The sequence below is a fragment of the Gavialis gangeticus genome, unplaced genomic scaffold (genome assembly GCF_001723915.1).
Source record: "Gavialis gangeticus isolate Ggan-Ray unplaced genomic scaffold, GavGan_comp1, whole genome shotgun sequence".
Taxonomy (NCBI): domain Eukaryota; kingdom Metazoa; phylum Chordata; order Crocodylia; family Gavialidae; genus Gavialis; species Gavialis gangeticus.
This window is the reverse complement of record NW_017729020.1, coordinates 6,035,713-6,047,990: the sequence shown is the minus strand read 5'-3', so window position 1 is coordinate 6,047,990 and position 12,278 is coordinate 6,035,713. Positions and strand designations below refer to the sequence as shown.

Sequence of the window (12,278 nt, the reverse complement as noted above, 5' to 3'; positions counted from 1 at the left end):
ATAATGGGATCAGTTTGGGCTTGGTAACTGTGCTACTTGGCGGCTAAGTAGTTCTTGGGGGGGGTGGAAACACGGAAAAGAGCCATCAAGCTGAATACCTGCAAATGTTTTTTCCAATATTACAGTTCAGACTCCCTAGATAAGGGGCAGATACCTGATTGCTTTTGACATTTAATATTCCAGAAAGCAATCCTGCAGGAGGATGCACGATGGCAACTGTAACCAAATAAGACTTCTCTCCCTCTGCCCTGCACAATCTTGGGCTGCTGCAAGGTACGCTGTGCCGATATATCACCAGCTTAATGAAGAGCCAAAGTGAAGGCTCCAATCACCTGGGAGTATTCTTTAGTTGTTAAATGACCGCTGAGTGAGTTTTTGTCTGGTACAAATATTTACCACTTCCAGGGAGCCGTGATAACCCAGAAATAAAATCAGCTAAAGGCATCTTGCTGTTTGTTTAATCACCAATTAAGCACCAAAACCTGATCACAGATGATTTGGTTGCCTCTCCCTCTGAAACCCCATCATCATTTACATAATATGTTATACTCTGGCCTCATTGTGTAAGGCATCTCTCTCTGCCTTTGAGTGAACAGCATTAATTAACCTACATTGGTGTTAAAGTACTTGTCAAAAGCTAACTTTGAGAATCCTTCATATTTGCTGGTCCCTCGATGCATGACAAGAAAGAAGCTAGTGCTAGCAAAGTGTTGTTTGCAGGGAAAGGCAAGGAATTATCAGCTCTTAGGACAAGACGGCCGTTCTCAAGAACCATGCAGAGTTCCCTTCAATCCAGATCGACTGGCATTATTCACAGATTAAGTTCAGCCGATTAAAAAAAATCCTCCCTGCAACACCTTTCTGCCACAGCACTGTGGCACCTGCTGCAACATTTAGGGTTGCGCTTAAGGAAAGCTGCTGTAAGGGACTAGATTTTCCTTTTAAAGCAACTAAACTGGCAGCAATTAAAGACTTTTTTTGTTTGTTTGTTTGCAAATGTCTAGTTGGTCTAATAAAAGATCTGACCTCTACCCCGAGTCCTGATTCCTTTAAACCAGCAGCGGGCATTTTACATCAGAACCAGCTTGAGCAGCACAAAAGCAGGCCCATTTCCACCATGTGAAATGCTCGCTCTTCATCCAAAAAGTTATGGCATACCCATGAGATGCAGCATCAGCTGGGAAAGCAAATGCCTCCTTGTCCCCTCCTCCACCCAGATCCATTTTCACCCATAGGAGGCAGAGAGCCACTGGGAAAACAACTCCTTTTCATGACTTTGCCCAATTTGTTTAATACCAAGCATCTTAAGCCTTAGGGGAAACTTTCTCAGAAGGATATTTTGGGCTCCGAGTGCAATCCACACTCCTGTTAAATAGGACTCATTCAAGATATTTTACATGTCTTCAAAGAGGAAGGACCTGAAAGTCGAGCGCCCAGGAAAAATGCTCCCACTTCATTGATCATCAAGGGCTGCAACACATAAAGAATCAGCAACAGAGCTTTTGTCTGAAAACCTGATGCACTGCAGTGTTTACGCACTGGCGTCTCTCTCCGTGTCTCTCAGTGACACTTTCTTTCCAACCTACTTTCAGAGTTAGGGAGCAATTAAGAAAGGCAGGTTATTCCTGTTCCTTGTATGCCAACATGCAGATCAGTATTAAACTATTCCTTTTCTTCCACTGGCCAATAATGTTTCCTGATGAGAGATTCAAAGCCGGCGTGAATTGAACCCGCAGAGCTCCTAGCAATTTCAGAGGGTGTTGAGTAGCTAAATCCCTAGTGGGATTTCAGTGTCTCCCTCCCCATGCATAATACAAACACACCTTCTCGGCTTTACTCCCACCAAGTTTTCTTTTAACCTCCTAAGAAGCCGTGGCAGCATTAAGGGAAATGCTCTGGCTCAAACATTAATTAATTAATTACACACATCTGAGGCACATTTTGTCAGCAGCGTGGCCCTCCTCATTCCTTCCATGTGGACACGGCGCCTAATGGCCAGATGCTCCGAGCCTTGTTCTGACCCTGACGGGTAATTACGCCGCCTGTCACTTTGTCAGGGATGGTTTATGCGTAAGCAGCCGGGCTGCGGGAAACCCGAGCCCGGTTTCTTTTGTCGATGTTTGAGTGACACCAAGATGAAAGGATTGCGTAGTCGTCTAGTTAAATCATATCCCTTGTAGATCAAGATGCCCTAGCCTGGACAGATACCGGGGGAGGCAGCCGCATGCCCCTGCGGGCTGGGTGGAGAGAGGCTGCATGCCAAGAGCGTTTAGGGGCTGTTCAGACGTGACAGCGTGCTTAGGGGAAGGCAGCCTGCTATTCTGGGATGCGCGCCTTGCCCTGCAGGCTCCTGGCGTGGCGCAGCAGACAGGTCCTTTCCCGAGAGCAGAGCAGCAGCATCAACCAGAAAGACAAGCTGGGGCAGAGGTACAGAGAAGCCCATCTGCATCAGAGGGCTTGGGTGCACAGAGGGGTGCCCTTTTCCATAGCGCGGGTGAGTCTAAACCACTTTAGTTCAACCGGTGCAAATCTCTGAAGACTCTTCTTGCAGTGTCGCTTTACTTTATCTCAGGCAGAGTCACACTGAACTGCATCGCCCTATGCTGACACCCAAATACGTGCCTGCACATGGGTGCAAGGCTTGGGAAGCCTTGAGTGCTCGGCGCGCCCGAGTGGAAATGTGCGCTTGGCTTCTACTTCCAGGCTCTTCTCTGCAAGCAGGAGACCCAGGCACCGGTGTTGGCGGGAGCTGAGATTCGTTGTGGGTTCAAAGAGCTGGGGCTACAAGTAAAACCCCACTGTGACAGGACGGGTGTCAAAATGGGTTTTGCAACACAGGTGGATTCAGCATGTTCCCGCTCAAAGCTGAGAACGCAAGCTGCTACCCCTCGTGCACGCCTTTATCGGCTGCGTTTCCATCAGTCTCATCTGAAATTCAGTTGCTGCTCAGGACCATCTCTGCAACTCCTGCTGGAGTACAAAGCCCAACTTCCAGCAATGCAAATGGGACTGAGCTCAGGGCCTAACTGGTACCTCCCAGCTGCCATACCGCATCCATCTACCAGCACCAAAGGAGCAGTTTCCGCAGCTGCTCTGGCCAACTCCCAGGGTCCCCCCTTCTCCGAGCGTTTCACAGCCCAAGCCCCCTGCCCAGCCCTGCCTCAACGACAGCATAAGCCATGCTTCTTTCTGCACAAAATCCTCACGGGCTTTGCCCGGACTAGAAGATGAAAGAGCCTCTCCAGGGAGGAGCTTGTCACAAAGTGCACATCACGTGGAAACACAAAGTACGGCATACATAACCCCACTTTGTGCCAGCCGCTTCCCAAAAATGAGACCATCCACCTCTCTGCAATTCTGTATTCACATCTAACCATGCAGCTAACTCACAGGGCTCCTTGCCATCATGTTAGAAACTTCAAAGCAAATCTTGAACATCCGATAGAATTAACTTGAGTTATTCGGATGCTTGTTAACAAGTCGCTAAGAGGCACAATCCGCACAAAAGCCAGTGCTGTTGCAGTCCTTTGCGAGATGTCTCTTAAGCAAGCTTAGGGAAAAGCAAAGCAGATTTTTCTTCCATAGATGCAAGTCTCTTGTCTTCATTTCCTAGGTTTGACTAGGAAGAAAAGGTTTGTGAACCCTGGAAATACAGCAATAACAAACATGACACTCAAAGCACTGAGAAGTGTCTCTTAAATGCGAGTTCATTTTTGCACAAGACAGCTTGGCTGCTAAAAAGCAAAGTCGGAGGTCTGGACGCCTTTTCTAATGCTACAGAGAAATAGGGAGCATTGCCTTAAGATGACATGGATCTCTTACTGAAAAGATTCTTGCACCTCGGAATATAGTAGGAAACAAACGCATCTTGGAACAAATAACACAACATTAATGGATGCAATCCACAAAATAAATGAATATGCCATGTCTCCTGGGTCTAGCAATGCCACAGTCCACGCCTAATTCAGGAGGGAAATAAACTTCCTCTTCGTCACAGAGGCTGGATTCCCACCTTTGCTTGCAGCTGAAGGGACGACAGGTTTTCCAAGTGTGTGTTTGAACTAGGCAGGACCAGGCACCGGGGACTATACGGAAAGGAAGCAAAGAGTGGTTTCACCCTGTACCAGTTCCTCGCCTACGCACATCTCTGCTTTATTTCTACTGAAGAAGAAATTAAACGTTCTCCAGGCCTAATTCCTTTGCTTCAACTTGTTTAAAGCAAGAGGCACATTTCAGTTAAAACCTGTGATCGGGTACAGTCTGCCCCGTATCGGAGATCATCCAAGCATCTGGCTTTAGTTCCCCTATGGGCCCATATGCACAAGATGCTTACTGCACAGTAACCTAATACCGCTGATCAGGAGCGTGCCGGGCAAATGTCTTGCTAACACGCTACTGCCGAGTGTTATTAGGCTACCGCCCAGTAGCGCGGGTGACTGCGCGTTGCACGACCGCTCAGTTAGCCAAGTCCCGAACTTAGCGCGCAGTAACGAGGGCGCGTTAATGAATGCATGGAGGTGCCCTGTAAGTACCAAACATGTCACTTCTGGCATGCGTTCATCCTGGAAAAGGGACTGTCCAAATACTGATGGTGGAGGGAAACGGTTCACCGATAACCTATCTAGCAATTCTGAATACGAGCCTCTGAAGAAAGAAGCCGGCATCCTTTATGCTTCGTTCACAGAGAACAGCAGCATCAGCTCCTTTGCTTAACTCTCCGTTGCATTTCCTGCAAGGCATACGGGAGTCTGTGCAGTATGTAAGTGGGTGTCGTTTTACTTGCAGCCCCTCAAGCAAGTCCTGTCTTACGACCACTGCCCTTTCACTCCCCGCAGAGCAGCTACAGGTTGGGGCTATTCTGATGGCTGGGAGCAGGAAGAGCATGCGAGTGGGTTTCTCCCCATATCAACCCCTCTTCCCCAAAGCCGGCAATGCCTCTTATCGTCATCAAAATGGGTCATGAGCCGACCTAACCGAGCCCGATTTCCATTTCTGGGATGCGAGGACACGATCGCTAATTTGAAAGGGTCGCCAACACAGCCCGCGACCTTCTCAGATTACTTTTCACTGAAATGTTAAGTGCGAATTTGAAGGAAAAGGTCAAGAATCACTCGGCACTCCCAAAGCTGGGAGATTTATTGTACCCAAAATATTTAAACAATGAAGAGCTGCCTAATAATTGGGTAGTGTCAAACCAGGGCTTTATGCAATGCAGGGATAATGGGTGTTTAAGGAGGAGGGCATGTTTTCATAAGCATCGTATAACAGCAAATATTATCTTCCATGTTATTTAAAGGTCAAATGGAAAATTATGTTGATAATGTAGAATCTGAGACGCCCGGTTCATCAAATAGATACAACCTGAGCACTCCTTCCTTCCTCACAACCTTTTCCCTTTAATATCACTTGGAAGGAAAACCAAGTATTTCACTTCTGGTTAAAAGCATGCAAGGGGTAGAAGATACGGTCGCATAAAGTACCATTTCCTATGCAAGGAGGCAAAGGGACCCTTTCCAGCTACCTACACTTTTACGCAGAAGTCTACTTGGCCTCTGAGAACGTCATGCTCAAGTAACTGCATTTTTAATATCATTAAAACCACTGTGCCATGGCTTGAATAACACTACTAGCAAGCTGAAGTGAGTGGGACCCAGCTGCATCCTGTACGTGGTAATGATGCCATCATGCTGCCTTCAAGAAGTGATCCAAATAGCTCAGCTCTCTTTACGCTAGACTAGAATACAAAGGGTTGGATAATATCTGAGCAGTGACAGGTAAAACATATTCCTCCCTGGGAACCTGACTTTGCAAACTTTGCGGTGCAAATGCTCTGATCAGGTTTTCCCTCTTACGTTGTTATAGCATCCATGATTTTTCGGGTTGTAGCTTTTGCATATCTCCCTCATTCACCTGATTTGCAAGTAGCCGTTCTTCCGTAAAGATGGATGCCTCAACACGAGGAAACACGACGCTCAAGGTCAGCAAGTTCATAATCATTCTCATTTCCCCTATCCCTTCCCAATAGGAAAAGGAATGAAAAGCAGGTCAGGTTTGTCTTACGTAGGTTATATTTAGCTCTTTGTACACCGTATCTGCACGGTAAGATGTATATGTCAGGCACCACAAGGACTTGTCAGTTGTAGTGAACTTCAATATAGGACTGCCTGCCTCCCAAAGCTGCAACTGCCTGCTGCTGAATAGCGGCGTGTTGCGTCGTTAGCGTTCTGTGACTAAATACCTCGCTAAGACAACTGTAAGGTGCTGCACTTCTGGGGCAGAACTGCAGCTGCAATTACCCTGCATAGAACGGAAAATTTCCACTAACATTTTAATGACAGCGTGAAGGAGCTTTCCGAAGCCTGCATGCGTCTCTCTTTAATTAGAGGGTATCTTACTAAATATTGATCACATTAAGCCATGTTCACACTCCCAGACATGACATGCTTGGGATGCCGCGTGCCTGGGCTCTTCCCCATGCAACTGGTGCTGGGCTATGACCAGAGAGAGAGGCCTGAGTGACTCATTCTGGGTGAACTCGCTACTTGACAAATTTAGCCTCTTTTTTACTTCTGGACCAATGTCTGTGGGCCTGGTTTCCTTAGGCTGGTGTGTTTATTAAATGTGTAAGGCAGATATGATAGCAGTTTTCCAAGAGGCTGCAGACTGGCCATCAAGGCTTGCTGCAACCATACAATTCACCATGGTGCGACTGTATGATTCACTGTGGTGCGACTGTCGGGTTTGCTGCAACCGTACAATTCGCTATGGTGCAACTGTCAGGTTCGCTGCGACTGTAAAACACTTGAGTTTTTGGCTGTGCTGGGCCCCGGTAGCTGGGTGTCTCAAACTCATCTTGCTTCTCCTTTCAGCCCTCGCTTTTTTGGAGCACGCTGCAGAAAGCCCCAGGCCTTTCCTGTTTAGAGTGCTCATCTATGGAAAGGGGTGTTGGTTGTAGTCGTGTTGGTCTAAGGACACAGGCAGACAGGCATCTTTGGGTAAATCTTTTATTAGACCTGCATTCGCAGGCAGGTCCACAAAACTGCACCCCCTGCCCCTCACACCCTCGCCACCCTTTAGAAAATACTGAGACCAAAACAAGCATGTTGATGCATGTCAAACAGGACCAAAACCCTCTGATGTCACCCAAAGAAGAAACGTGTCGAGAGAGACCTGAACTCCTACATGCACATCCAGGACCCTCAGTTGCTGCTGGCTGGGATTTCCAAAGAGGAGGAAGGTGCCTTACCCCCGAAGGTTTTCCACTGGTTTCATTACCGGTTATGCTGGTGCTGTGAGACTGCCCCAGGGGCCAGTACAACAAAGGGTCCAGGAGATTAGCAGCCGATGTAACAGAGGAAAGTCTGTGGCCGCTGTTAGCAGAAGCGGCTGCTGACTGTGCTGGAGAGGTTCCTGGCACCGAGCAAAGGCAGGCGAGCACGACACAAAATTGCTGCATTACAAGGCCAGGGCAGTAGCCCTGGTGATGTATGAAACCCAGAGATAAGCCCAGAACAAGACACAGCTCAAAAGACAGGCTCATTTCGCTGTAGGGGGGATCCTCAGTGTAATGCCCATGGATTTCTCTGCTCGGCTCCCAGGAATATTAAAATCTCCCAGACTGAATTGTTGATGCCAAGTGATCTAAACTAGGAGGACAGAGCTATCAGTGAGAGATGTAAAGGCAGGGAGCAAGGAGAGCAGCTGGGGCAGTCACGGAAGCAGAGCAGAGCCAGGACATCAAAAGCGATGTATTAAAGGGCTGCAAGAGGAGCAGACCTCGCGTTGCAGGACACCCGTGGACGGAGGCTGCTCACTGCCTACATGCTGCCTTCACCCTCGCCTCCCTTCAAAGTGTTACTCTCCTCCACAAATCTCTCTCCAGCTTCTCTCTGCTGCCACTTGTTCCTGACCAGATGTCCCACCCCCCTGGGTGAGAAACTTGTGCATCCAAATGTCTGCGGCTCGCAACGACTTCAATCCAGGCTTCCAACAACAACTGCACAACTTCAACCACTGCAATTAAAGCGTGGTTTTTACTACCCCCGATTCCAAGCGAATGAGACTGAAAATGCAAGCATCCATTATCCTTCCAATGGTTTGCAGTGCAGCTTCCCAGCCAACAACCCAAACGTCTTTCCCATAGCTCAGTCTCTCCCTGAATGGGCTGAGTGAATACTGGATTTGTGTCGCAAGGATGCTTTTTTTTTTTTTTGTCTTTCCTGCAAACTGTTACTAAAAAGAACTGAAAATTCAATTACTGTTGCTGATGCATGTAATATTTTCTGTATCTTTATTGAAAATTATTTCCAGTTACTTAGCACTTCAGCTAATCCAAATGTTACCTCTGGGCATGTGATTATCAAGAGCTGTCATAGATGTGAAATGCCTTGGTGCACAGTCAAAGACAGACAAAGCAGTGCAATAGATTGGTACTCTGAGAGACACTCACATTTTCTGATCGCAGCTTCTTGGCTGGACAGCCTCCATCGACAGGGTGCAGCATGTAATAAAGACGCACTTTGCTTGCATGCTTCCGACTCTGCAAAAGGAAAAAGCAAGAAACCGAGTTGCAATAATCCAAGCTTTTTTTTTTTTTTTTGTGCTGCACAGTAGGGAGATCAGAGTCCTGAATGAGTCTTGGAAAAGAGGTACTGGGAGGAAAGTGGGGGAAACCTGAGTAACGCCTACATTCAGAGACTATTTTCTGGGGCGCTGGCCCTATCTGAGGGGCAGAGATTAATTGCAGCATTTTTCTCATGCCCTCCTATGCAGAGGAAAGTGGCACACTTCATTCAAAACCATGCTCAGCCCTGACTTCCCCAAGTCCACAAAATGGGAAAAGTTCAGAAAAGGGTAGCATTCGTTACTACTGGACACTAGGGAAGGTTTTCGTACATCTAAAAGTGCAGGAGGATTTCATTTTGAGCCGACAGGGCAGGAACCATAAAGGATTAGGCAATAGGCATAGGTTTGACTAACTGAAGCAGTTCCAATTCCAGTTACTATACTTTAGATGGGATAAAAATTTATAAGGGATATAAAAATCTCATGCTCCAGGAATTAAGCCAACCCATAACTACCAGGAGGTAGGAGAGAACCTCTCCCACGGGCTAATTATCAGATAATTGGGCATTATGGAGGACGTATGCTTTCCTCTAAAGCACCTGCTGCCTGGCCACTGTCAGACGCAGGGGACTGGGCTGCACGAGCCACTGCCGCAGCTGGTGCAGGCATTCCCGTTCGTCTCCCTTCGTTTGGGAGCCTCACAGCAAAACCTTGCCTGCGACTGCAAGACTTTGGGGAAGTGATGGTGCCTGGGAAGGGGCTCTGCCAGCAGGGAAAAAGCAGGCACATGCTGCACAAGGACACCAGCCTCCAGAGCCCACGGGCTGACGCTGGTTTGCTAGACAGCCCGAGCCGCTCATCAGTCTCCCTTCAAGTTGGATACGAGACGTGCCGTCCTGGAGAACGCAGGCCCCAGGCACCCCCATGCCCAGTGTCGGTCACTACTGGATGTTTCCTCCTTTTATTCTGCAGGCCAAGGAGCGCTCAGCTCCCCGTTTGGTAACGTGCAGGTCCATCTCCCTCTTTGGAGAATACCTGGGACTGTCCCTATTCTGGTCTAAGCGTTCCCAAAGGGCTTGGCTCCCCAGATAAACTTGTCCATAAAAAAAAAAAAAAAGGACAAATTATTGCAAAGTCAACTGACTTGACCCTCAACCGGGAACGCGTCATATTCTGTCCGCAGTGAGGACAAGCAGCTGTGATCGGTTTGGTGACAGAGAGAGGCCGTTAGTGGTGTTAGCCTGAAGTCCGTCAGAAGGCAGGCTTGATATGCACCTTTATAGGCCAACTACGATCGAGGTACAGGGAGAGCGCAAGCTTTCGCGAAGCCAACTTTATTTAGTGAGAGGCTGTGAAAGTCTGTGCCAAAAGCAGGGCGTAAGGAAGAGAGTCCCTGGTCCTATACGTCAGCGGTAAAAGTGCTGGAAGTGATTTAAGATACCATTCAGGCCAGGCACAGACTGTGCTTTGAACCCTTTGGCAGAGGAGGAGCCGAAGGAAGCGAGAACAACAGGGGAGAAAAAGTATTGGAGGGTCAAGGACTTTGATTTCCTCAGTCAAATCAGATCCCGTTAGCTTGCAAATGAAAAAGGCTGCACACAGGGCGCGAGCCAGCTGATGGCTGCCAGAGGCACTGGGCAGCCAGCCTGGTGTCCAGGTCAGACATGGGCCGGGGGTGACATGGAAGCACTGAAACCCCACGGCGTCGGGGACATTGCAAATCCGGACGCAGGCAGATAGGGAGAAGCTACCAATTAATCGCTTGCACCCATTGCAACTGGCCCAGGAAAGCAAAGGAAAAGAAAGAGCAGTGGACACATCCCCCGTCTTCTCCATAACGCGATCGTGTGAACACGCACAAGTGCATGCGTATATACAGGCTATATTAATAAACCCTCTAATGACAAGCATTTGGCAAAATTAATATTCCCATTTTTAATGGCTAAGAATAAACAACACTTATAACGAGGCTGAAAGCAGTTCAGCTCCCAACGTCGCTATTTCAGAGTTTCATTTGTGCGAAAAGTGCAGCTGAGGCAAAAAGAAAGGAAGGGAAGAGGAAGAAAGAAAGAAAAGGGAGCTGGAAATAGCAATTACTTTAAATGGTACAGAGGGTCAATTTCATGCTATTTCTTGCATTAATAATTTTGCATTTTAAGCAAAGTCATTACTTTGATTCAAGCAGCACTGGTTCCACGCTTCCGGGATTGGCCAGTGCCTGCCTCCTCCCCCTCTCCTTTAATTAAAGCCCTTGCCCCCGAGTGCTCCCAATTCTGCTCCACGCGAGAGTCCTTCCCGCATTTATTTGTGCGTGTGACAGAGCCCCCAGGCCTGCAAAGGGAAAGGCTTGCACGGGGACACAGGCGGGCTTAATTTGCACTACAGAAAGAGACTAACCACCGTTTCAGGGCTCCCAATGGAAAAGCCTCCCTTTGCAGGGTGCCTTAAGACACCTATGGAGTTGCCTTACAAAGTCACGCCTGAACTACGCATCTCCTTGCAAACCAGGCAGTAACGCGTCCCAGGGAATGGCACCCTGGCCAGCAACTGTGCTGAGCAGGCGCCTCCGGTTCCCCAGCGATTCCCCTTGCAGGAAAGTTTTCACCGAGCTTGCTCTTGTGGGGGAAGGACTAGAAAATGCCGGGAGATGCCAGGGTGGGATAATTTCCTTCTGCACTTCGCAGCTCACAGGAGTGACATGATAAATAGGACTCCCACACTGTGTTCCCAAGTAACTGTGTATTCTGGGCAGGTGAAAAAGGAGAGTGAAATGTACTCCTCCTATTAGCACTGATTGACAACGTAAATGTTATGATTGTTAAAATACAAAGACACACTAAAAGCTTCCCTTGCAAAAGCCCTGAGTTGGCGCACGTAAGATTTTAGGGCATCACTTAATCACAATTAAAGCCCTCCTTTGCCAGGAGATCCAAGGGAAGGAAGCTGCAGGCAACAGCCTCACACGCACAAAATCCAGACCAGCAGAGCAGCTGTTATTATGCAAACGTATCGGCAGGAAAACTCCATCTCGCCTGTCCTGCAGGGCGACTGCACCACTACTTACAATTTCAGATCACAGATTTGCCAGTTTAAAAAATTAATTTACTATTAAAACATGGCAGAGCAGTTTCTCCACAGTGCAAATGCAGGCTAAATCGGTCTGCATAAATGTGACTGTGCATTTTAAAACAGGATCATCCAATAAAATAAAATAGGAACAAATTAATCAAGATAAGTAATGTCAAATAGCTTTCATAGTTTCTAGGGTCGGAAGGGACCTGAGTAGATCATCTAGTCCGACCCCCTGCCCTGGCAGGAAAGAGTACTGGGGTCAAACGACCCCAGCAAGGTGTTCATCTAACCTCCTCTTAAAGCCCCCCAGGGTCGGAGCCAGCACCACTTCGCTTGGAAGTTGGTTCCAGATCCTAGCCGCCCTGACCGTGAAGTCGCACCTCCTGATATCTAGCCGAAATCTCCCCTCTGCCAGCTTGTGACTGTTATTCCTGGTCACTCCTGGTTGTGCTCGGGGGAACAGGGACTTCCCCAGTACCTGCTGGTCCCCTCTGACTAGTTTGTAACAGGTCACAAGATCCCCCCTCGGCCTTCTCTTGTGGAGGCTGAACAGGTTCAGGTCCCGTAGCCTCTCCTCGTAGGGCCTGCTCTGCTGCCCCCTGATCATGCGAGTGGCCTCCTCTGGACCCTCTCCTTGTTGT

The 12,278-nt window shown here is 48.3% G+C and overlaps 1 protein-coding gene across 2 annotated transcripts in view; it reads right to left on the bottom strand.

Moving 5' to 3' along the window:
- Window positions 1–12,278, bottom strand: part of ZMAT4 (zinc finger matrin-type 4) — a 145,292-nt gene that overhangs the window by 82,891 nt on the left and 50,123 nt on the right. For both annotated transcript variants that reach the window (XM_019514432.1, XM_019514430.1), the window contains exon 3: window positions 8,450–8,539. In XM_019514432.1, coding sequence (XP_019369977.1) covers window positions 8,450–8,539 — 90 coding nt within the window. The remainder of the gene's footprint in view (window positions 1–8,449; window positions 8,540–12,278) is intronic.